At 41.2% G+C, this 26964-nt stretch overlaps 1 protein-coding gene across 1 annotated transcript in view; it reads right to left on the minus strand.

Annotated features, from left to right (window-relative positions):
• LOC309544691 (E3 ubiquitin-protein ligase TRIM32-like) overlaps positions 1-20864 on the minus strand; it is a 33382-nt gene extending 12518 nt beyond the window's left edge. The window contains exons 1-2 of the mRNA XM_082243603.1: positions 20561-20864; positions 6864-7403 (exon numbers count right to left, since the gene is read on the minus strand). Coding sequence (XP_082099729.1) covers positions 6864-7397 — 534 coding nt within the window. The 5' untranslated portion in view covers positions 7398-7403; positions 20561-20864. The remainder of the gene's footprint in view (positions 1-6863; positions 7404-20560) is intronic.
• Positions 20865-26964: the final 6100 nt, after the last annotated feature.

Raw genomic sequence — 26964 nt, forward strand, 5'->3', positions numbered from 1 at the left:
TAGTGTGAAAGGAGCCCAAGGTGTAGGAGAGTTCCACTACCATTGCAAATCATCTTACCATATGTGTTCCACAGGGAAGGACAAATAGCAGCCTTGAGAATTGCACAACAGCACCAATTACAGCCTCCTACCAAGCAAAAAGCCCCAAAATTAGTAATCAGCCATAACAGCCTTGAACCATGATTGCATATCACAGAAACAGGTTGGTCAATGGCACTCAGGACTTCCAGGGTACATCTGCATTGATTATCTTTTTGCACCCCAGGGACTTATGTTTTTTTTTTTTTACACCACAGAGATAGAGGCTCCATGCATGTGGCAGCACAGTAGCTAATTGATCGTGAGAGCAGACGATCGTGCCATGATGTAATGACTGATAAATCGTTCAAAGGACATAAATGAATCCTTTTTTTGTTATTTTTTTCACATATACCTAGTGCAGTTTGGATGAGAAACACATTAACCTTTCAATTTATCGTTCATTCGGCAGAAAATTTCCAAACTTGTCCTTCGTTTCTTTGGCTCAAAAATGTCACAACTGATTACCGATTTGTGCCAATTACCTGGCCAAAAAAGCAAACGAACTGTCCAAATGACCGAATTTCCGCAGATTTTTTGTATAGTGTATGGCCACCATAAGACACAGGAAATAATTCAGCAGCGGACCTCATTAGCACACACCTGTGGCTGTGTTTCCTCCTTCCAGCAGATCCCAACTAGGTGCATGCTTTTCTAATACAATTAATCAGTGATCACTGGTCTCATTAAATACAGACATTTTTGTTTTGTCTTAAATTCATCTTGCATAGATCTGCTCATTTGGAGAGATCAGATAACTGCCTATATGGATAGGGCTGTAGTATTGAAAACAGGAGAAGCGTGTCCTGGGTTCTGTTAAGCTCATCATACACTATACAATTTGATTGTACAACCTCCTTTAGATCTGCCATCAATTATGTAGTTTAAAGGCCCGTACACACGTAGCGATTGTTGGCCGTAAATATTCGGCCGCAAATATTCGGCCGCCGAACGATCGGCCGATTGTCGGCTTGTTAGTATGATGCTTCCGACAACCGACTGCGACTTTTCGGCCAAACAGAATCGGGTGTGCAGGCTATGAAATTTTTGTTGGCCGTCACCAGAACGGCCGATTGTTCGCCAGTCCGTACAGAATTCGGCCAACTAACAGCAGATGAGCAAGACTGGGCATGCTCAGAGAAGAAAAAATACACGGAAAGTTAACCATCACATGGCATCACTTCTGCAGTCGGCTGTTGTTGGCCGACAAAATTCGTGTGCAGTCTTTAGCACTTTTCAACCGACAGGACAGCACCGGACAAAAGACGGCCGATCATTCGGCCGACATTCGGTACGTGTGTACGGGGCTTTAGAGCCTGTTTGATTGGATACAGACTGATTGGAGAGCTGGTGTGTCCTCCCATTATATAGTTTGGGTAAATCTAAAGGAGATTCTACAGAGATTGTATAGTGCAGGGGTACTCAAATATAAGCTTGAAAGGTCCACTTACCAATTTTCCATTCAGTCCGAGGTCCGGAAAAGTGACCGTCAAATTCCAAATATAGAACGCCAACAACAAAAAAAGGCATTCCCCAAAACATTTGAACTACTATACACAAAAAAAGGATATGGAGGTAGACCTTAGTGGGGCCCCAATACAATGCTGATCCCTCCCCCTAATACAATGCTGACCCCCTCCCTCTAATACAATGCTGTTCCCCCCAGCCCCCTCCCACCTCCCATTAATACAATGCTGTTCCCCCCCGACCCCCTCCCCCTAATACAATGCTGTTCCCCCTGGCCCCCTCCCTCTAATACAGTGCTGATCCCCCCCTCCCACTAATACAATGTTGTTCCCTACCCCTAATAAAATGTTGACCTCCCCGGCCCCCTCCACCTAATACAATGCTGATCCGCCCCCCCTCCCCCTAATACAATGCTGTTTGCCCTCGTCCCCCTAAATTTAGGGGGGATCAGCATTGTATTAGGGGGAGGGGGCCAGGGGGCACAGCATTGTATTAGGGGGAGGGGGGCGGATCAGCATTGTATTAGGGGCCATAATACAATGCTGACTCCCCCCCAAAGGCAATACAGGAGTGCGAGGTTCCCCCCCCCCCCTCAAGCCAATTTACTCTTACCTGGCTGAACAGGGAAGCTCAGGGCAGGCTCCGCTCACTTGTGTGTCACTGACACCCGACTGACCTGCTGGCATCTCAGTCTGTGTGGGAGGGAAGGGAGAGATCGATGCCGTGGCCCGTCATGCAGTTAGGAGTGGGCTCAGAAGAGGAGATCCGCCTCCACGCAGCCGCCGCCCGCCAGATATGACATCATGCCGCTCACAGCGGCTGGCGTACGAATTTGAAAATAATCCGGTGGTAGCGCTGCGGTCGAGATTGAAGCGCATCTGGGTCCGGAGGCCGCCTATTGAGGACCCTGGGTATAGTGTATGGCCACCTTTAGCCTCCTAAACGTAACTAGTTTCTAACTACTTCTAATCCTTGCTTGCTTTGCAACAACACTTTAAAAATACAAATCCACTTCAGTAACTTTTAGAAAGTTAGGGGTAGCTCTTAATTGTGTCCAGGCAACTCTATGTATTTTTGTGGAGTGGAGTGGAGTTGTGCTGCCTGTGACAAGTGGGTGTAACAACACAAATTTAATCTGGAAAAAAATCAGCGTGGGGGGTCCCTCCAATTCAAACCAGGCTCTTAGGTCTCTATTCTATGATAAATAATTGTTAATGTCTAAATAGAATTTTATTCGAATGTTGACTTCTAGTTATACATGTTTATGCTTTTATCATGGTACTATGATATATTCTGGGTTTAAATCTGATCAATAAATAGGCTTAATGGTTAGTGCGCTGATCTAGCAACAGTCAGGTCGTGGGTTCAAATCTCACCTATGCTACCTATCACTTCCCTTCGGTTTCAATGGCGAATGGGTATGTGAGTAGGCAAGATCATATTTGCTATCAGCGTGATACAATTTATCTCTTGCTGATGGCACTTATGCGTTCTTCAAAGCACATATGAATTTGTCATAGCAATTCTAGGGAGGTGATAGCATGGTGGGATTTAAACTCGTGACCTAACTGCTGCTAGCTAAGAGTACTAACGATTAGGCTACTGTGCTGAGTACTAATATGCTAAGAATATAAAGAAGTACCATGATTACAGAATGAACCTATATAAATAGTACTCAAGATTTTTATAAAATACGAATTAGACATAAAAAAAAAAATTGACATATACAGAGTAGATATATAACTCTTACATCAATGATAACAATATAAATATCAGCAAAAGTAGCAAAACAATCACATCTACTAATGTTTGACGATTTAGCAATGATCTTGCATTTGTATTGGGGAATATAGATTCTCTTGATCTATGTTCATTCGTTATTCATAGTACTACTGTATATTATAAACTTAATTGTGCTCATTTTAATGGCTTAGTGGGTAGCACTCCTACCTAGAAAAATCCAGACCATGGGTTCAAATCCCAAGTATGGTATCACCTGCTTAAATTCTAAACAGCAGAGTATGCTGAAAATAGGCGAACACCTAATTGCCACTGCCACTGCCATATCAGAATGGTTGTTTCCATAATTTGCATGTTCAATTGCATGCAATTGTTTGTTATTTAGCAAAAACATTATTGTGTGGAAATAAAACACTCATGAACACACAAGGTGTTAGCATGGTTGGGATTTGAACTCATGACCTAAGAGCTTTTTGCTCATGAGCGCAGACCACTAAGCCAATGTACCAAGTAAAAATTAGCTATACATAATAGTTTACTATAAATAAAGAATGAACATAAATAATTAGAACTTTTTTAGTCTCCTAAAAAATAAATGTAACATGAAAAAAAAAAAAAACATAACAGATATGAAACTATAAATGATAAATACGTGTAACCTCATGGAATAGCAGAATTACTCTGTAATAATCCTTCAGAACAGTATTCGTTAGCAAAAGAAAACAAACTATGCACAATAATTGTAATATAAATAAATAGCCACACATGAGGTAGAGCACACCCCATATTTATTGGCATACATGTGCGCACATGATCATAGCTAAATACAGTTTCATATAGGAAATTCTTGACAATTGCCAGTTAAAGAACCGTGACTATGCCGATTTGGAATTCATTAAAATATATTCGCCTATTTGTACTCCTACTTTTCCGTTCACATGTTCACCTGGTTGAGGTCTCAGTTGTTTTAATTGGGAATGATTAAATGTAAAAGAACTATTTCTTCTCCTTATTCTTAGTGAATTAGGCCTTTAGTGCCTGGCATAAAACATCCTGGCTCCCTCCTTCCAGAAATATTACTGACAGTCGATGGAATTTATTTTTCCGCTGCCCTCAGTGTATCCTATATAGGAAGGAAGTTCGGGAAACAGTGCAGATCAATCTCAGAGCCAGCAGCGGTGACAACATAGCAGGTGGGTGTTTTTGGAGGATAGGGGGGTAACACATGTACCGCTGTGTTTTTTTACCTTATTGCTGTGAATGCATTAAGGTTAAAAAATGTTAAGTCTTACTACTACTTTATTTTTTTTTTTTAGATAGTTCTGGTTTGACTGTGCATGTATGTGAGTGCGTTAGATCCCCTATTTTCTCTGCACAGTTTAATTACCCTTTTTAAAGTGGTTCCAAAGTCAAACGTTTTTTTTTTACCTTTAATACATTCTCTGCATTGATGTAAAAACCTTCCACTACCTGTTCCTCACCCCCCCCCCACCTCCCTTACTAAACGCTTACTAAATGTAGAACTATAGGAACAAAAAAAGGGGGTTGTGTTGGGAGCTTGTGCTGACAAGTGGGACCCGCACTGGGGTATAGGTGAGGAAGAGATGGGATGGGGAGAAAACAATCCAGATGGTGCAAAGTTCCAATGTAGACTCCGAGGGCAGCGCTGTAGGCGGGCAGAAGCCAAAAATCCCGCTGACACATAAAAGAAGAGAGGACAGGCGCCACTCAGTAAGACAATCAAGGTTTATTGCACAATAGTTATTACACACTTACATTGAGGCAAGGTGAAGGCTTCTCCTACTAGCTCCTATACCCTTTCTTTGGCATGGCGCTTCCTCCTTTTGGCTGAACCAGCAGCTGGGAGATGACACAACCTCAGGGGAGTCCAATGGGGGAGCAGGATCAAGCCAGGGATGGCGATGAGCCGCTTGTCGACTAATGATGATGTAACGCGTTTCAGAGCATGCGTACAACGCTCCTTCCTCAGATCATCGCTGTCCCTGGCTTGATCCTGCTCCCCCATTGGACTCCCCTGAGGTTGCGTCATCTCCCGGCTGCTGGTTCAGCTGAAAGGAGGAAGCGCCATGCCAAAGAAAGGGTATAGGAGCTAGTAGGAGAAGCCTTCACCTTGCCTCAATGTAAGTGTGTAATAACTATTGTGCAATAAACCTTGATTGTCTCCCTGAGTGGCGCCTGTCCTCTCTTCTTAAATGTAGAACTATAGGCAAAACTTTTTTTTTTCATTTTGGATAGAGTAATGGAGGGTTATAACCCCTGTAAGGTTTATTTTTGCCATCTTTGTCTCATTAGGGAGATTTCTCTTCACTTCCTGTTCCATAGCCAAAACAGGAAGTTAGAAGAAATTCCTGCAAATTAAGGGATGCTGTTGGGGACCCCCAGTTCATCAGAACCAGTGTCCCCATTGGAAGATTTCCCCTGCTATTATTTTTCTGGGCACAACCCAAAATGTGTGATTTTCTTTTACTTTCACTTTTAATGATAATGGTAAAAAGGACAAATAGAGAGGGTGAATCTACCTAACGTGGGGCACAGACAGCGATAAAAACTGGCAGGTGTTCTAATTCATCTCTACTCTATCCAAAACTAAAAGAAAAAACGTTTTGCCTTTAGATATACTTTAAGTCCTCTCTTGATCCAGTGCTGTGCTCATCTGCAGCCCCGCTCTCCTCTCTTCCTAATCTCACAGGACACAAATCCAGCTACCGCTACTGTCAGTCAAATCTTATGAGCAGGGAGCAGTGGTTGTTGCGGAACCTGTGTGTGTGTGTGTGTGTGTGTCTATGGGTGCACACAGCCCGGCTTGGGAGCGCACTTGCACATGTTCCCCCATAACACACGGCCTGCTATGGAGGCACACGCAGGAGACTAGGAGTGGACAGCACGGTCGGGTGACTCCAGAAGAGGAAGTAAGGGGCCACTCTGTGCAATATCCTTTCACAGAGCAGGTAGGTATAAACCTATTTTTATTTCAGGAAAAAAAACATAGCCTTTAGTATTCCTTTACTTTCTGAAACTGGCATTTTTTAAAATCTTTATTACAATAAATTCAATTAAATTCTTTTTAAATGGTGTTAGTGTGATGTGCAAATAGCAGCAGGTCATGAAGTTTCAGAACCAAATCAATCCACATTTTTGTTACAAGTATTGCTCCCCTTAACATTTATTAGACCTCAGCTGTGAATTTACCTATGTCCTGACTGGCCTAGCCCACACTTGGCTAGCCCTTGGAGACTCCTTGAAGCCAACAACCTGTTACTTCTTAAAAGCCATTCATGTTTATGCCTGACATTCATGCAAATAATGAATTCAGGAACTAAAGATATATTTGGACCTGGAGAGTAAGTTGCCACCAAGCTGAACTTATCAATGTAACTTTAAAACTGAAGGTCTATTCCAGGTGAAGGCTTGGACAGGTCCTTGAACTATGCTTTGGTTTATAGCGCTTGCACATAAATTTGTTGAGCCGGCAACAATATTATATTTACTATTAGTTATTTGTAACTTTGTATTCTGCTAATTTTGATTTTCACTAAAACCGGTCTTATTTTACATACCTTAGTAACCGCAATATATTCTGGTCTTTGAAGTCCATCAACAACATTTGTCTTCAAGACAGCGTTCATTCTCCAGTCCACATTAACAATGTGTACTTTGCCCCCATCTGTCCAGTCAGTCACTGCAATACTGTTGGAACTCATTACAGCCAGCCCATAAGAATGTTTCCAATCTGCTTTAGATGACTTCAAAAGATGTATCATTTCCCCTTCCTTAGTAAATACTTTAATACCCTTAGATCCATTTGATACAAGAAGAAGACCTTCGTTTGTGCATGCCACATTTCCAAGACATTTGGTATTTTCAGACCCATATGAAAAGGTTTGCTTGTGGTGTCCTTCTAGAGAGAAGATCTGTATTTGGTGGTTGCCTGTATCTTTAATGGCCAGATCACCATCTAAAGTATTTGTTAAACTTGTAGGCCAAATGAATTTCCCTTCTTCTGAGCCAAATCCTCCCCATTCTCCAACAAGATTATTGTAGAAGATCCGCTGTATACCTGAAAGCTTCCATTCCTTATTGAATTCATGCATGGCTTTCTAGATTGAAAATGGGATTAAGATATATTTTGAAAGAGTTATACTAATATTCTAGTACTATTGTAAAACTATTATCATTTTTAAATATAGCAAGCAAAGAAAAATCACAGAGTGCAAGGCCTCAAATCATGTTTAAATGCTACTTTACCAATGCTGACTCATGTGCTTATGTTCACTTTATATTTCTAAAGAAAGAAAAAGATCTCACTGTAAATGAGCTACAGGAATATGTGCCAACGGTCCTTTTTGACAATGGGAGCTGCGCCGGCCAGGTATTGCAGCCAAATTGCAGATATCTGGTGATAATGAACAGACCTGCTGGAGAGGGCAGTGAGATTTAAAGACTTAGTCCCACCCACAAAACAAAAGGAGGGAAAGCAAAGTGAGCCCAAGAAAGAAGCATAGGGTGTGGTGTAGAGACTTAGACCCATAGGGTGACCTTAAAGGAAAGTGTAGGCTGGAAAGGGGAAAGCTCAATGTGCTGAGGCACCTTTTCTGCAGCCAGCCAGTTTAAGGGATCTTTCAGCCTGTGTTGCATCCATCATCCACTCTGCTGAAGCAATTGGACTATGGACTGCTGTCAGTAAGACATTCAATGGGCACCTGAGTATTGAGAGACCTTTGGCCACCTTTTTGTATACTAAACCAGCTGATTTCTGGCAGTACCTTGCTGCTGCAACTGGATTTCTGTTTAACATGGGTCCTCCTACTCCATTCATCTCTAAAGCGGAGTTCCACCTAAAACCAAAAAAAATACATAAAAATACCCCTGGGACAGTCAGGGCTAGTGCATTCCACAATGGATAGCCTCTGAACTGTCCCAGGTTGCACTTACCTGCAAGAAGAAATACCTTGAAAATGTATTGTCCAGTGCTGCCATCTCAGGTGTGGGCAGCTTGAAGCCAGCGCGATCCTCTTCTGCGTCCTCTTCGTCCCACGATGCACTGCTCCGGCCCCGCCGTCACTTCCGGGGCTGCAGCGTCATCTCTGCACAGCTTCTGGGCATGCCCAGAAGCTGTTTATAGCAAGGTATGATGGCGCCTGTACCGGAACTGACGTCGGGGCCGGTGCAGACGCATTGATTCCTGGGAGCGATGACGTTCAGCTCCCAGGAATCATTGCAAGTAAGGAAGTGACGACCCGCCGTGGCCGTCAAGGGGAGGAAGAGGAAGTAATGTAAGTATTTTATCTTCTAAAACAAGGTAAGTAAAAAAAAATAAAAAAATTGCGATTATCCATTTGTTTTTCAGGTGACCCGGAGTAAGAAGATGGACGGAACTTCAATTTTAGGGTGGAACTCCGCTTTAAGTCCCCCTAGAATACATTGTGAAGCTTCTCCTTCCTTGGATTACAAATACCTTCATTTGATAGTCAAGCCCCCAAATGCTAGGTTAATGGCCCCCTGTTGGCAGACTTTGCATTTATTTATTCCAATGGTCAGTGTCTAGATAGGACCTAAGCATCATATTTAGGCCACCTTCTTGTTCACGTCTTTTACAATTATTGTGACCTAATTGTTGGTAAAGTTGTACTTTACTCATTCACCTGATGTGTTCTGTCAGAGCCATCTTTGATGTTGATCCTATCATTTTTTGTCTGCTTAAAGCGGAGTTCCGGGCACAAATGTAATTTTTTAATAAACATACCCCCGGGACAGTCAGGGCTAGCACATTCCACAATGGCTAGCCTCTGATCTGTCCCGGTTCGCACTTACCTTTTAGAAGAAATACTTACTTATAACATTTCTTCCACAGCGTTTCCATCTCTCTTGTGGGCAGCTGAAGCCGGCGCGTTCCTCTTCTGTGTCTTCTTCCGCGTCTTCTTGTCCCAGAATGCGCCTGCACCGGCCCCTCTCGTCACTTCCGGCGCGGCGCCGCATTCCTCCACAGCTTCTGGGCATGCCCACTATTGACATATTGACACACTATTGACATATGAATTTCCATCGTGGTTTAATGTTTGATTGAAGACCTGCAGAGGTCTGTTTGCAAGCGTGTTTGACCATTCTAGAAATAGATGGCCCACTATATCTGGTAAGCATCCCCATTACTAGGTGGTGGGTGTAACAGCAGGATTCTTTTGTCTTTGGTGACTGAACTTTTTTAAAGCATCTCCTTTCTGGATCTACTGTATATACATAGAATTCACCCGGATTTACTTTTACCACAGTTTTCCAGAACTGATCACCATTATATGGGATGTCATAAAGACATCATTACTCTTATATAGTTCATCACTCCATAAAGATCACCACATTGACTTTTATTGTCTTTATTATAATTTGTTTTATTTTGTGGTATTTCACAATTTGATGGTTTATATTTAGATTAGCATGACTTTTTTGTCTAATATTTATTAAGGATAGTACCATAAGTATTAAAAATGATTAATGCTGATTGCGAGAGTAAAGGTCTGCTGTAAGCTGTATGCCCTGAAATGTGAGATCATTTGCTTCTCTAAACCTTCCTAGTTATGTCATAATACATCCAATCATTTTTTATTAAATAAAAAAATATTTTAATAAAGAAATGCATTGTTTTATGGAATTGCACAAATAATGACCCAGGCATTTACTAGAAAGGCTAAGGACAAGCTAAAAATACACAAATAGAGCACACATAATACCTCTTCTTCATCCAGCTCCTGTAAATAATAGGAATCTAACATTCTTTTAAATTTCTGTTTCCTTTGGAATGCATGAATGTAAAAGAAACCAAGTGTATTGTTAGCAGAGGAAAAAAAAATGCATTGAACACATCACAAAGCGGAAGTTAAAAGAGTTGGTCCAACAAAACCTCATATTCAGTAGCTGATGGGTGCTGTCTTTAGAACCAGGTATGTCACAAGATATAATTAAATATTTACAAAAATGTGAGGGGTGTACACACTTTTGTGAGATACTGTGTGTATGTGTATATACAGTATATATATATATATATATATATATATATATATATATATATATATATATATATATATATATATATATATATAGTGGGTATGGAAAGTATTCAGACCCCCTTAAATTTTTCACTCTTTGTTATATTGCAGCCATTTGCTAAAATCATTTAAGTTCATTCTTCTTCCTCATGAATGTACACATAGCACCCCATACTGACAGAAAAACACAGAATTGTTGACATTGTTGCATTTATTAAAAAAGAAAAACTGAAATATCACATGGTCCTAAGTATTCAGACCCTTTGCTCAGTATTTAGTAGAAGCCCCCTTTTGATCTAATACAGCCAGGAGTCTTTTTGGGAAAGATGCAACAAGTCTTTCACACCTGGATTTGGGGATCCTCTGCCATTCCTCCTTGCAGATCCTCTCCAGTTCTGTCAGGTTGGATGGTAAACGTTGGTGGACAGCCATTTTTAGGTCTCTCCAGAGATGCTCAATTGGGTTTAAGTCAGGGCTCTGGCTGGGCCATTCAAGAACAGTCACGGAGTTGTTCTGAAGACACTCCTTCGTTATTTTAGCTGTGTGCTTAGGGTCATTGTCTTGTTGGAAGGTAAACCTTCGGCCCAGGCTGAGGTCCAGAGCACTCTGGAGAAGGTTTTTGTCCAGGATGTCCCTGTACTTGGCCGCATTCATCTTTCCCTCGATTGCAAAGTCGTCCTGTCCCTGCAGCTGAAAAACACCCCCACAGCATGATGCTGCCACCACCATGCTTCACTGTTGGGACTGTATTGGACAGGTGATGAGCAGTGCCTGGTTTTCTCCACACATACCGCTTAGAATTAAGGCCAAAAAGTTCTATTTTGGTCTCATCAGACCAGAGAATCTTATTTCTCACCATCTTGGAGTCCTTCAGGTGTTTTTTTTAGCAAACTCCATGCGGGCTTTCATGTGTCTTACACTGAGGAGAGGCTTCCGTCGGGCCACTCTGCCATAAAGCCCCGATTGGTGGAGGGCTGCAGTGATGGTTGACTTTCTACAACCTTCTCCCATCTCTTGACTGCATCTCTGGAGCTCAGCCACAGTGATCTTTGGGTTCTTCTTTACCTCTCTCACCAAGGCTCTTCTCCCCCGATAGCTCAGTATGGCCGGACGGCCAGCTCTAGGAAGAGTTCTGGTCGTCCCAAACGTCTTCCATTTGAGGATTATGGAGGCCACTGTGCTCTTAGGAACCTTAAGTGCAGCAGAAATCTTTTTGTAACCTTGGCCAGATCTGTGCCTTGCCACAATTCTGTATCTGAGCTCTTCAGGCAGTTCCTTTGACCTCATGATTCTCATTTGCTCTGACATGCATTGTGATCTGGAAGGTCTTATATAGACAGGTGTGTGGCTTTCCTAATCAAGTCCAATCAGTATAATCAAACACAGCTGGACTCAAATGAAGGTGTAGAACCATCTCAAGGATGATCAGAAGAAATGGAAAGCACCTGAGTTAAATATATGAGTGTCACAGTGTAATGTTCTGGTACCTTTGGGTACCCTAATTACTCTTTCATAAGTGTATGCGCCCCACCATTCTCTTTTGGTAAGGTGCGCATACACCTTTAAGACTGATGCTGTCATCACTGAGCGCCGGACTGGATGGCTATTTAGATCGCCGGCTCTCACTCACATGTGTTCGTTCAAACTGCTTTGTGCCTTGATGCTAACCTGTCTTGAAGCTCTCATGCTTGCAAGCATACCTCGCTGTCGGAACCACGCTGCGCTGATCCCTGTATCCCGCTACCGGATCATCCGCTCTTGCCGAACCTCTCCTCTGCTACATTGCTATTAGTGATAAGTACCCCACAGGGGAAACCTCTATAACCTTTATACTAAAGCTTACACTATCTAGCTCTGCATACTAAGGACTATTACTACATCTGCATTATCTAAGATTGCTAGCTCTTGAGCCTACTACCACCTGTTCTTGCACTGGGTTGATCTCTCTTGTATGTCCACCTGCTACTCTGTCATCTGCTACCATACATGATTGCTAAACCTATCTGCATCCCATCTGCTACTATCTTACTTTCAAGAACATTTCCTTTCAAGTGTCTGTCATCTACCATCTCTACCCAACCTGTCTCTTCAGCCTATCATCACTGTGTTACTATATACATAAGTCACTCTAGGAAACATTTTATTGAGTGTGTGTATTTACTTGCTGAATTGAGATCATCCACACATGATGAGTCATTGAGAGTTGGGATTGGTGTCTCAGCGTTTCTCTATATGACTATTGAAGTGGAATATTTCTGCAGCTGAAAATCCACATCATACGTAAAACGCAGGAGCTTTACAGATTGAACGAACCACAAATGGATTCAGCAGAAATAACCACTCAGATGACACAATTAAAACAGCAAGTAACTGCGTTAATACACGCACTTGCTGAATTAAAAGAAGACAATCAGGCTCTGTCGCAGCAGGTAATTAGACTGACACAACTTACCACTGCTCAGTCCCCTGAACCCAAAATAAATCCTCCTTTGGTATTTACAGGCGATTGCAAAAAATTTTGCGAATTTAAAAACGCATGTGAGTTACTTTTCTTGCTAAAACCCCGTTAAAGACGAGCTCGCCCGAGCGGATCTGCCAAAAACCCTGGATGCATTGACACAACTCAGTATCACCATAGATAGAAGACTACGAGAAAGAAAGGCTGAGAAAATGGGAATGCCATTATCCAGTTCTTCTCGTATTTCGGCCGTTGACCCAGTTCCTATGGAGGTAGGAACCATACGCCCACCTCTATCAACTATGGAAAGAGCCAAAAGACGATCTGGTAATCTCTGCTTGTACTGTGCATCCCCGGATCACAAGATAAACGTCTGTCCCCTAGTCTACAAAAAGAAGGGTGAGTGTTCACATGTCCTCCTAGGGGGATTGACAACTTCAATCACTAACCCTTACCTTTCTGTTTGCTTAACATTACAGTGGGACCAGAACAGGATTACTACTAAGGCCATGATTGACACAGGATCTTGTGGAAATTATATTGACATACGTTTTGCTGCTTTAAATAAAGTTCCTATTATTTCTAAACTTAAACCTGTCTCAGTAAGTCTTATTAACGGTGTTCCTTTATCCTCTGGTCCGATCACTGATCAGACACAGGCACTCCTAGTCACTACTAACGGGTCTCATATGGAGACCACTACCTTCGATCTAATACCTTCACCCCACTTTCCCATTGTGTTGGGACTTCCCTGGTTGCACACACATCAACCAACCATAGATTGGAAGGAACGGACCCTGGCCTTCCTCTCTTGCTATTGCGAGGGTACGTGTAACCTCCCGTCTTTCGGGAAGATCCTGTCTGTGGTGACAGATGAGATTGCACCACTATGTTATCAGGATCTCTCTGAGGTTTTTCTTGAGAAAAATGCTCAAGCACTACCTCCCCATCGAGACTATGATTGTAGCATTGATCTACTCCCAAATAGCAAATTGCCGTTCGGTCATGTTTATCTTCTTTCACAGGATGAACTTTCCCATCTCAAAGACTATTTGGATGAGAATTTGAAGAAAGGTTTTATTAGACCTTCCACTTCTTCCACAGCAGCAGGACTCTTTTTTGTCCGCAATAAGGACTCAAGTCTCAGGCTTATCATCGACTATAGGCAATTGAATGCTATTACAATAAAAGATCGCTATCCTCTACCGCTTATCCCTGAGCTCATTGAGCAGGTGCGTGGAGCTACCTATTTTTCAAAATTGGATCTGAAAGGAGCATACAATCTCATTCGAATCCGTGCTGGACACGAGTGGAAGACTGCATTCAGAACCAGATACGGATTGTTCGAATATCTTGTAATGCCATTCAGGTTATGCAACGCCCCTGCAGTTTTTCAACGATTTATAAACGATATTTTCAGAGACTTACTAGATGTCTGTGTTGTGGTATATCTGGACGATATACTTATATATTCACGATCCCTGTCTGAACACATAAGACATGTAAGACTAGTATTATCGAGATTGCTTGCACACAACCTTTATGTGAAACTGAAAAAATGCTTGTTTCATAAAGAAGAGGTACTGTTTCTAGGCTACATCATATCCAAAACAGGAATCGAGATGGACATGAGTAAGATATCCTGCATTCAGGATTGGCCTACACCAACCACACGCAAGGCGCTACAGCGATTCCTTGGATTTTTGAATTTCTACAGGAAGTTCATCAGAAACTTCTCTGCCATTGTGAGACCCCTCACACAGCTCACTAGCATTAAAAAACCATTCAAATGGTCAGATTAAGCAAATAAAGCTTTTCACCTGTTAAAGACAAGGTTTACTTCTGCTCCCATATTACGCCATCCAGACCCATCCCTCCAATACTTTCTGGAAGTAGATGCGTCAAACATGGCAGTAGGAGCAATACTCTCCCAACGACCAACTCACACTTCACCACTTCATCCAGTCGCCTTTTTTTCTAAATCCCTAAGCAGTCCAGAGATAAATTACCCCGTGGGTGAAAAGGAACTGCTTGCTATAAAATTGGCTCTGGAGAATTGGCGACATCTACTCGAAGGCACCCAATTACCAATACTTATATACACGGACCATAAAAATCTCCAATATCTTCAGACTAACAAAACTCTCTCTCACCGACAGGTACGATGGTCACTATTCTTTCTAAGGTTTAACTTCCTAGTGACCTACACACCTGCAGATAAGAACAAAAAGGCGGATGCACTATCACGACTAACTGAAGAAAACTACTTCGAAATCCCTTCCGTTCCTATAATACCTCACAAACGCATTATTGGAGTTGTCCGTTCCTTGAAGGAAGAGGTTTTGCATGGTATAAGTTTGGATTCACCCCCACCACAACTAAATACTGATGCAGAAGGCTTCCTCTACTACAACGACAAACTTTACATACCACCTACCATACGCACCAAGATCTTGGAATTATCGCATGATGTGCCTATGGCAGGACATATGGGTATGACAAAGACTCTTAATCTGATTACCAGGCAATTCTGGTGGCCTGACATGAAAACATCTATACAAAAATTCGTCTCTTCATGCAATGTCTGTGCCAGGTCCAAAATTGACACTACGAGACCATCCGGTCTACTATGCAGTCTACCAATACCCCAAACTCCATGGGAAGTTGTGTCCTTGGACTTTATAGTGGAATTGCCTCCTTCCAAAGGATTTAATACCATCTTAGTGTCAGTGGACCATCTGACAAAAATGGCACATTTCATTGCTATTCGCAGACTACCTTCGTCCAAACAAACGGCAGAACTCCTGATGAAACATGTCTTTAAGTTACATGGTATCCCAAAAACTCTTCTGTCTGACCGTGGATCACAATTTATTTCCAAGTTCTGGCAAGAACTATGTCACATACTACGGATCGAGCGGAAGCTCACTTCTCCTTACCATCCGCAGACCAACGGACAGACTGAAAGAGTCAACCAATGCATCGAGCAATATTTACGTTGTTACACTTCTTACCAACAGGATGATTGGGTGGATCTTCTCCCTCTGGCAGAATTTTCCTACAACAACGCAACCCACAGTACGACCAAGCAGAGTCCGTTCTACTTGAACTATGGGTTTCATCCCTCTATTCTTCCACCCCGCATCCTTCCTTCAAATAACCCAGTAGCCTCAGACTATCTTACCCAAATAAAGGACTCTCTGGGTTTGCTTAATACTACCATTGCACACGCTCATAGTCAACAAAAGAAGTACTATGATCTTCGCAGAAGACCTTCTCCTCAGTACGCTATCGGGGACCTTGTTTGGCTCTCAACAAAAAATTTAAGACTGAAAATCCCTAGCAAAAAGCTTGGACCTCTGTTCTTGGGACCTTTCCCAATCAAGAAACTTATTGGAAAAGCTGCAGTACAGCTTACATTGCCAATAGACCTCAAAATACATCCCATTTTCCATGTGTCACTACTGAAGCCCCATGTTCCTGACCAAGGAATAAGGCCTACTATCCCACCTCCTCCTCCTGTACAAGTTGAAGGTGGAGAAGAATATGAGATAAAAGAGATTCTGGATTCTCGTATCCACAGAGGAAGACTTCAGTACTTGGTTCGATGGAAGAACTATGGGCCCCAAGACGACACCTGGCTAAACACCTCTGACATACATGCCTCTAGATTAATCCGCAATTTTCATGCGAAGTACCCAGACAAACCAGCTCCAGAGGCCTTCAGGAGCCGGCCTTAAGGGGGGGGTACTGTAATGTTCTGGTACCTTTGGGTACCCTAATTACTCTTTCATAAGTGTATGCGCCCCACCATTCTCTTTTGGTAAGGTGCGCATACACCTTTAAGACTGATGCTGTCATCACTGAGCGCCGGACTGGATGGCTATTTAGATCGCCGGCTCTCACTCACATGTGTTCGTTCAAACTGCTTTGTGCCTTGATGCTAACCTGTCTTGAAGCTCTCATGCTTGCAATCATACCTCGCTGTCGGAACCACGCTGCGCTGATCCCTGTATCCCGCTACCGGATCATCCGCTCTTGCCGAACCTCTCCTCTGCTACATTGCTATTAGTGATAAGTACCCCACAGGGGAAACCTCTATAACCTTTATACTAAAGCTTACACTATCTAGCTCTGCATACTAAGGACTATTACTACATCTGCATTATCTAAGATTGCTAGCTCTTGAGCCTACTACCACCTGTTCTTGCACTGGGTTGATCTCTCTTGTATGTCCACCTGCTACTCTGTCATCTGCTACCATACATGATTGCTAAACCTATCTGCATCCCATCTGCTACTATCTTACTTTCAAGAACATTTCCTTTCAAGTGTCTGTCATCTACCATCTCTACACAACCTGTCTCTTCAGCCTATCATCACTGTGTTACTATACACATAAGTCACTCTAGGAAACATCTTATTGAGTGTGTGTATTTACTTGCTGAATTGAGATCATCCACACATGATGAGTCATTGAGAGTTGGGATTGGTGTCTTAGCGTTTCTCTACATGACTACTGAAGTGGAATATTTCTGCAGCTGAAAATCCACATCATACGTAAAACGCAGGAGCGTTACACACAGCAAAGGGTCTGAATACTTAGGACCATGTGATATTTCAGTTTTTCTTTTTTAATAAATCTGCAACAATGTCAACAATTCTGTGTTTTTCTTTCAGTATGGGGTGCTATGTGTACATTCATGAGGAAGAAGAATGAACTTGAATGATTTTAGCAAATGGCTGCAATATAACAAAGAGTGAAAAATTTAAGGGGGTCTGAATACTTTCCGTACCCACTGTGTATATATATATATATATATATATATATATATGTATACATACATACACAGTATCTCACAGAAGTGAGTACACCCCTCACATGTTTGTAAGCTTGTATAACAATGTAAATTTGCTGTCCCCTCAAAATAACTCAACACACAGCCATTAATGTCCAAACCGCTGGCAACAAAAGTGAGTACACCCCCTAAGTGGAAATGTCCAAATTGGGCCCAAAGTGTCAATATTTTGTGTGGCCACCATTTTTTTCAGCACTGCCTTAATCCTCTTGGGAATGGAGTTCACCAGAGGTTCACAGGTTTCCATTGGTGTCCTCTTCCACTCCTCCATGACGACATCACGGAGCTGGTAGATGTTAGAGACTTTGCACTCCTCCACCTTCCATTTGAGGATGCCCCACAGATGCTCAAGAGAGTTTAGATCTGGAGACATGCTTGGCCAGTCCATCACCTTTACCCTCAGCTTCTGTAGCAAGGCAGTGGTCGTCTTGGAGGTGTGTTTGGAGTCATTATCATGTTGGAATACTGCCCTGCGGCCCAATTTCTGAAGGGAGGGGATCATGCTCTGCTTCAGTATGTCACAGTACATGTTGGCATTCATGGTTCCCTCAATGAACTGTAGCTCCCCAGTACCGGCAGCACTCATGCAGCCCCAGACCATGACACTCCCACCACCATGCTTGACTGTAGACAAGACACACTTGTCCTTGTATTACTCACCTGGTTGCCACCACACATGCTTGATGCCATCTGAACCAAATAAGTTTCTCTTGGTCTCATCAGACCACAGGACATGGCTGTCCTTAGTCTGCTTGTCTTCAGCAAACTGTTTTAATTTTTTTTGTGCATCATCTTTAGAAGAGACTTCCTTCTAGGACGACATGCAGACCAATCTGATGCAGTGTGTGGTGTATGAGATGCTGCGCTGACAGGCTGACCCTCCCACCCCTTCAACCTCTGCAGCAATGCTGGCAGCACTAATATGTATATTTCCTAAAAACAACCTCTGGATATGACGCTGAGCACGTGCAATCAACTTCTTTGGTCGACGAGGCCTGTTCTGAGTGGGACCTGTCCTGTATGGTCTTGGCCACCGTGCTTCAGCTCAGTTTCAGGGTCTTGGCAATCTTCGTATAGCCCAGATCATCTTTATGTAGAGCAACAATTCTTTTTTCAGATCCTCGGAGAGTTCTTTGCAATGAGGAACTTCCAGTGACCAGTGTGAGAGAATGAGACCGATAACACCAAATTTAACACACCTACTCCCCATTCACACCTGAGACCTTGTAACACTAACGAGTCATATGACACAGGGGAGGGAAAATGGCTAATTGGGCCCAATTTGGACATTTTCACTTAGGGGTGTACTCACTTTTGTTGCCAGAAGTTTAGATATTAATGGCTGTGTGTTGAGTTATTTTGAGGGGACAGAAAATTGACCCCATTATACAAGCTGTACACTCACTACTTTACATTGTAGCAAAGTGTCATTTCTTCAGTGTTGTCACATGAAAATATATAATAAAATTTTTACAAAAATGAGAGGGGTGTACTCACTTTTGTGAGATACTGTATATGTATAAATATATATATATATATATATATATATATATATATATATATATATATATATATATATATATATATATATATATACTGTATACACACACACACACACAGTATATACAAAATATACAGAAGTGGGGTTATCACATTTTTTTTTTTTTCTTGCATGGAGCACATATCATTCTCACATAAACTTCAACTACACAAAGTTATCTTTGTCAAAATATGATATTAGAGGTGTGCAAAGATCTTGATGGTTGTAAAGAGACAAAACACAATTGGAACTTCACTTGAAAAGGAAACGACATGCAAATGACTTGCAAATGATATTAAAGACACATATAGTAAATAAACACACATTGTATCAGATCTGGATGTGAAATTAAAAACTATAAAGACTTGTAAAATCAGAAACACTGTGCAAAGCATCTACTGATTTTATATGGTAATACTGTACTTGATTGTACAATGCACATGGCACTTTATCTCATGTAGCTTAAAGCAAACTAGTCATGTTACTGGCATGACACTTGCAACATGATGCATTTGAAATAACAGATATTAGACTGCCATAGTTCTACAAATATTTCTAGTATACAGTGGAGTGGTGCCTTTAGTGAAGTCCAAGAATCTTTTTTTGCATCCTCCTAGGTTTCCAATCAATAAATGTATCTTATGTGGGAGTATCTCATTTGCAGAGCTAGATTACAGGAAGACTCCAAGAATAAGGATGGAGGTGCACTTCCATGCTGCATTCTTTACAGTCACTCAGTTTAGTATGCAATTTGTTTTTTTTTTTTTATTTGCGCTTCGTTTTTTTTTTTTTTTCAGGACCAGTTTTTGGAAGAACCACTGCCTTCTGGTTGTCCAAGCAGTACTCACATATTGTGCACAACTGTACCATAATACAGTTATGATTGTTTTATACATACAGTCAATACAGCAGTACATTAACATATGCTAAATTACTCATTAAGTAAATTCAAATTTTTAGATTAGACCGTTATTTTGGATAAATAAGCGCATTTATGAATACTATCAGTAAGGAGTAGCATTTATTACCAGAAAACATGTTAAATCTACTTTTGCTTTGATAGCATATGCTATTCTTTTATTCAAACATGACTTTAGTAGCATGCAGTAGTCACAAATTTTTTATTTTATTAGCATGTAACAATAGGATTATCACATGCTGCATTGTATTAGTTAGCAATAGAATCCTTTAGTATTAAGAATATTAATCAACATTTTTATTTTGACAGCATGTAGCAATCTAAATTAAATGAGTGTATTGCATGTCTGCCTAGTTAGTAAATGGAATTCTATAATATAAAAAGAATTGGCACATGGTGTAATAGTTTGATGTAAGAACTATAATCATTTGGCCAGCTTACCTATTCTGCTGCTAGCATCTCTTCCGCAGCAAAGGAATGAGTAGGTGCCCAATGTAACAGTGCTCATGTATCCACCCCTAAGTAAATGTTATCTCGGTCCAGTTACCATGGAGCAATTCCTAGGAGAACTTCTCAGCTGCGTGCTTATACAGCTCAGGATATCCAGTTTACTTAGCTTAGATATATATTTCATACTGCTGTTCTCACTGACAGTACAACACAGGCTATATGGTATTTAATCTAGAATTGCCTCCCTGGTAACCCACATTGTTGTATTTACAGGCATTAAAGTCAACAGTGTAATAAATGCTGCTCATTCTAGGTTTTAATTTCTAAAAAAATAAAACCAAACCAGTAAACCGCAGCCAGGTGGGTGGCGGCTTGTTACCGTAGGCTGAGATGAAAGTTTACTATGGTTTAATCATTGCCTACTAGTTTATTACATGATGATTTCCTCCTGAGAAGCACGCTACTAATAGGTCCTCAGACTGTACTGCAGCTTTGAAATGAAACTGTCACACCATCCATCACATAGGTAAACAGTCTACATCATGCATGTCACGCACACAACAGGACAATTCTGGGAATCGATCTGCCATAGATACCATCTGTCAGGGGTTGTGCTATTAATATGTACAAAGAAAACATTTAACACATATATTAAACATGCTTCTTCAATAAAAAAAAAAAGTAGAAGAAAAACAAGTATAAAGGAAGGTATACACACTAACAAGTCAGAATCCATCTTCACTGGATTAGTTAATATGGGTTTCTGCACTTTACAATTTTTTTTTTTGTATATTATTTAAGTAAAGAATTCAGGTTTGACAATAAAAAACATATATGACTGCAATGTAAACAGTATCAGTAAATGGAATACATATGTAAATGATTCCCCGTTCACACTGGGGCGACCTGTGAGGCGTGACCTGTGATGTTATGAAGTCCGTGCCGGCCGCTCCGAGGTCGCGGCGCGCTGCTCGCACCGCGACCTCGGAGGTCGCCCCGGGAAGTCGGATCGCGGCAATGTGAACGGGGCCTAATTAACAATATAGTTCAAATGTCACAAATAATAAATAAACAAATAAAAATAAAGTATAAAATCAGTAATAAGTTACAGGAATCAAAGAAAAAAACACATTTACTTCCTTCATATTCATTTCTAAAATGTGTAAATAAAGAAAACAAAAAGGGAAAAGGGGGATGTAGGTTAGGGAATAGGGGGTAAGGGACAAGAAATCAGTGAGCAACCAGAATGTCATAGGTCAACTTCTAGTTATCAGTGGTTTTAAAAAAGCCATAACAGTTATGAAAAAAAAAGGAACCATTAATGGCCTAATGTCAGATAAAGGCATAAACATTTTAGTTTTTGTTTGGGTGAATATTCCCCTCCTTATATGTCACACAACTGAGACATCATAAAAATATTATTTTTCTGCTTTAATTTTATACAAGATGTGCATTGGAGGGGTGGTCATTTATACATAGCCAGGGCCGCCATCAGAAATTTTGGGGCCCCTTACACAGCTTTAGGCCTGGGCCCCTCAGGGCCTGACCACCAACATTTCGCAGGGCCCACCCTCTGGCCGTCCCACAGAATCCACCCACTGGCCATCCAACCGAGTCCTTCAGAGCACCCACTTCTATTTTAACACTCTTACAACTTAATAAATGAAAATAAATCCAAGCCAGCAAAGAGACATCCCCATATATTCAGCAAAGAGATATCTCAATTCAGTAAAGAGACATCCCCATATATTCAGCAAAGAGACATCTCAATCCAGTAAAGAGACAGCCTCATATATTCAGCAAAGAGACACCTCAATCCAGTAAAGAGACAGTCTCATATATTCAGCAAAGAGCCATCCCAATCCAGTAAAGAGACAGACTCATATATTCAGCAAAACACATCCCAATCCAGTAAAGAGACAGCCTCATATATTCAGCAAAGAGACATCCTAATCCAGTAAAGAGATGGCCTCATATTTTTCAGCAAAGACAGCGCAATCCAGGAAAGAGACATCCCTTCAGCAGCATCAGCTTACTCTGCAGCTGCCCTGCTTTAGCAACTGCTAGTTACTACAGCAGAAACAACTCGGCCCCATTGGTAGGGGCCTGGGCCCCTTGCAATGCCTGGGCCCCCTACAAGTTTTTGAAACAAAAGAGACAGTACATTACTAATCTGGCAGCCCTACTGTCGTATTAATCAATGCAAAGAGTAATGTGTAAAGTGCAATATTGGGTGCTACCAGTTACAGTTTTTTAGAAAATCGTGTTTTAACAGCCATAAATATAAAAATACAATGCTAATAATACTAATAATATTATTATCCCTCCAAATTTAGAATGAGCCCAATACCTATGGGTGCATGCATAATAGTTCCAATGGCCGTGGCTTCCAGAGATTAAATAAATGTTCAGCAGGCCCTATAAATTCAGCAGCAAGGGACTATTTATTCACTTTTAGGAACAGGCAAACTAACCATCCATGCCATGGCTCCTGACAATTAAATTTAAGTTCTGCCCTCTTCTTCTATATCAGTCTCTCATGGAACCTTAATTTGTTGCAGAACAGACAATTTCTTTGCCTTAACCTAAAAATTTGTAAATAGTTCTCTCTCTATTCATAGCTCTATCTCTATCCTACTGCGGAACTGATGGGGCCTGGACACTGGTATAGTTGGGGCGGGGGGGGGGGGGGGGCATGTGCACTCTGGGTATGCCACCTGGCTGGCCATCCAGCATTTTTATCATTATTTTTTTCTTTTTTGTATTGCTGTATGTCTTAGGGGGGTGGGTAGGGGCCCCAAGATTTCTAATGACAGTCCATTCTCTAAGTCAAGTGGTTTCAGGTGATCGTAACATAAATGCATGTGCATCTGGAAGGTCCATGTTTTGGTGAGGCCATATCATGACATAACCTATACCATGAAATCAAAAGACACCCCAAGTAACTTTCTGAAAAAGTAACTGGAAAGCACAAGTCAGGGGACAACTTCAAGAACATTTCCAAATCACTAAATATTTATTTTCCTACAGTTACATTTTTCAATAGGACATTGGAGTCTAGAAGGAAAGCCCACCAAAAGACCTATGACTACTTTGCTGGAGAGTCTGTGTATACAGTTGTCCCAGCACTTTCCCATTGGCAGCTTTAGAGGAGAGTGGCGAAAGAATGTTAACAGAAACCTACATGACATTTTGTGTACAATTTTACAGAAGGCATTTCATTATTCTGAGTGATGCTGGAAAAAAGGTTCAAAGTTTGATGGGACTGAAATTTGTCCTTTTGGCCATCAGACCAAACAACTAGATTTGGTGTAAACCAAACTTTGCACATATTATTAACAGACACCGGGGTTAATTGACTAAAACTTTAGAGTGCAAAATGTGGTGCAGGTCTGCATAGAAACCAGTCAGCTTCCATTTTTTTTGTCAAAACTTATTTGAACAAGCTGAAGTTAGAAGCTGAATGGCTATCATACACAGCTGCACCAGGTTTTGCGCTCTCTAGTTTTAGTAAATCATCCCCAATTAACCACTTGCCGACCGCTCACATGGAGCGTACTGCAGCAAAGTGGCTCGTTATCGTCCAGCGACATAGGTCTACATTGCTGGACTCCTCCCCTTGTGTGCGGGGCGCGTGCGCTGCCGGAGGCTCGCTCCCGCTGTATTCAGACACAGCGGAAGTCAGGCCAGGGGAGGAGCGGCGGTGATCACCGCCGCTCTTCCCCGATCGTCGGGGATCGAGTGAGGAGATCCGCCCACTTGTGTAAACAAAGCGGGCGGATCTCCTAAGTCAGTGGTTCTCAATTCCGGTCCTCGGGACCCACTAACAGGCCAGATTTTAAGTATTACCTTGGAGGATGCAGACTAGAATACTGCAATCACTGAGCAGCAAATGAGATCACCTGTGATGTAATTTAGTTATCTTGCAAACCTGGCCTGTTGGTGGGTCCCGAGGACCGGAGTTGAGAACCACTGTCCTAAGTGACAGGCAGTCACAGATTACAGGATTCAGCATAGCTGAACCTGCGATCTGTGCCTGTGTCACACAGTCCCCTCCCCCCACACACGTCAGTAAGCACCAGGCATACATTAACCCCTTGATCACCAATTAAAGTTAACCCCTTCCCTGCCAGTGTCATTTTTACAGTAACAGTGCATATTTATAGCACTGATTACTGTAGTAATGTCACTGGTACCCCCAAAAGTGTCAAAAATGTCAGTTAGGGGTCAGATCTGTCCGCCGCAATGTCGCAGTCCCGCAAAAAAAATGCAGATCGCCGCCAGATTGCCACCATTACTAGTTAAAAAAAAAACAATAAAAATTATATAAATTTCCCGTAGTTAGTAGCTGCGATAACTTGTGCGCAACCCAATCAAAATACGCTTATTGCAATTTTTTTTACCAAAAATATGTAGCAAAAAACAAATTGGTCCAAAATGTTAAAAAATTTTGATTTTTACATTTTTCTTTTGGGGAATTTCATATAAAAAATGTGAAAAATATTGTTATTTTTTCAAAATTGTCGTTATTTTTTTGTTTATAGCGCAAAAAGTAAAAATCGCACAGGTGATCAAATACCACCAAAAGAAAGCTCTATTTGTGGGGGGAAAAAAGACATAATTTTAATTTAGGTACAGCATCGCACGACCGCGCAATTGTCCATTAAAGTAACGCAGTGCCGAATGGCAAAATATGGCCTGGTCAGGAATGGGGTAAAATCTTCCGGTCTTAAAGCGGTTAAAAATACGCTCATTGAGAATTTTTTTGTCAAAGACATGTAGCTAAATCCATTTTGGCCTAAATATATGACAAAAATTGAATATATTGGATATTTTTTAACTGTCAAAGTAGAAAAATATTGTTATTTTTTCAAAATCGTTGCATTTTTTTTATTAATATTGCAAAAAATGAAAAGCGCAGAGGTGACCAAATACCACCAAAAGAAATCTCTGTTTGTGGGAAAAAAAAGGACGTAAATTTCGTTTGGGTACAGCGTTGCATGACCACGCAATTGTCAGTTAAACTCGCACAGTGTCGAATCCCAAAAAGTGGCCTGGACGTAAAGCAGGAAAATCCACCGGTCCTAAAGTGGTTAATGAAGAATGTTAGTGGGGGGGGGGGGGGGGTATCATGCTCTTGGGATGCTACGGCAATAAGACTAAATACTTTCATCGGGGTGGACAGTTTTTATACGCATTCTATGTTTTTTTTGTTTTGTTTTTTCAGCACAAACAAGACTTTTTATTATTATTGCATTAAAAAGTACAGTTTTTCTATCATCTGTCCTGTTTATCTCTGATACAGAGCATTTATTTGCAAATGAAATTAAAAAAATGTTTTTTTTTTAAATGTTGTAGATTTTTTTTTTTTTTTTAATGCCACAAAACAAAGGAACAAAATCCAATAATCTATAAAAAAAATGGTTTACATATGAATGGTATGACTGGTAACAGGTTTATTAACAAATTTTATTTAGAAATAATTTTTTTTTTAAAGTTTTGTTTTTTTGCATCTTACTAAGATAGTTTTAACTGACATTAAATGCCAGTCAAAGGACATCCTGCTGATTGTCACATGAAAGAACAAGTTTAAACACAATGGATCAGTAATACAACATATATACTGTAGCTGTTTCTGAGATATAGATCAGAAACCAGCTGCCAAATGACAGATAGCCATGCTAGGGGTGAAGGACCTGGAAGTAACACTTTGCCCTAGGAACTCAACTGAATAAACTGAAAGCGATCTGTTTTTGGTTTCAGAACTTTTTAAAATCAGGAATCCAGAACAAAGATGGAACACGTAAAGTGGTGGCAAAGTTAAGAACCCTAACCCATGCACTTTCTCCAGGTCAGTGGCTCAAAGTACAAGCAAGGCATTTAGCATTATCGGAGGTAAATGTTGGTAGTATAATTGTCTTCACCAGGTAAAGCCATCTAAATGCCAGGCCGGAAAGGTTTTGGGGTTAGACAAAAAGTGAGTTAGGGGGAGGAGATGTGTAGAGGGGCTGAGTTAGAGGGGGGATGAATTGGGGGATGGGAGAGGGGGTGATATTGAGATATTGTTACAACAATGTTACTGACACCTCATTTTGTCAAATGCCAGTAGCTAAGTCCTCATCTTCTTTTCAACTCAAACCACAAGTCCACATATAAAGATATCAGTGAAACATGTATAGGGAAGAGGTGTCTTACATGAGAGCTGTGGTTGACAGCCTGGCTTCGCCTTCTCTATACTGTATAAGAGACAAGATGGCAGAACCCAGTGGAGACATAACTGGGTATTTATTCATTGAATTTGCACCAATTAATTGTTTATAAATTGAGTTGTTCACGTTTGGCAGTAGTTTCTGTAGAGACTGCCTAAGGAAAGGATTGCTTTTCCATTTTGGATG

This window comes from Pelophylax lessonae (genome assembly GCF_965119305.1).
Source record: "Pelophylax lessonae genome assembly, chromosome: 1".
Taxonomy (NCBI): domain Eukaryota; kingdom Metazoa; phylum Chordata; class Amphibia; order Anura; family Ranidae; genus Pelophylax; species Pelophylax lessonae.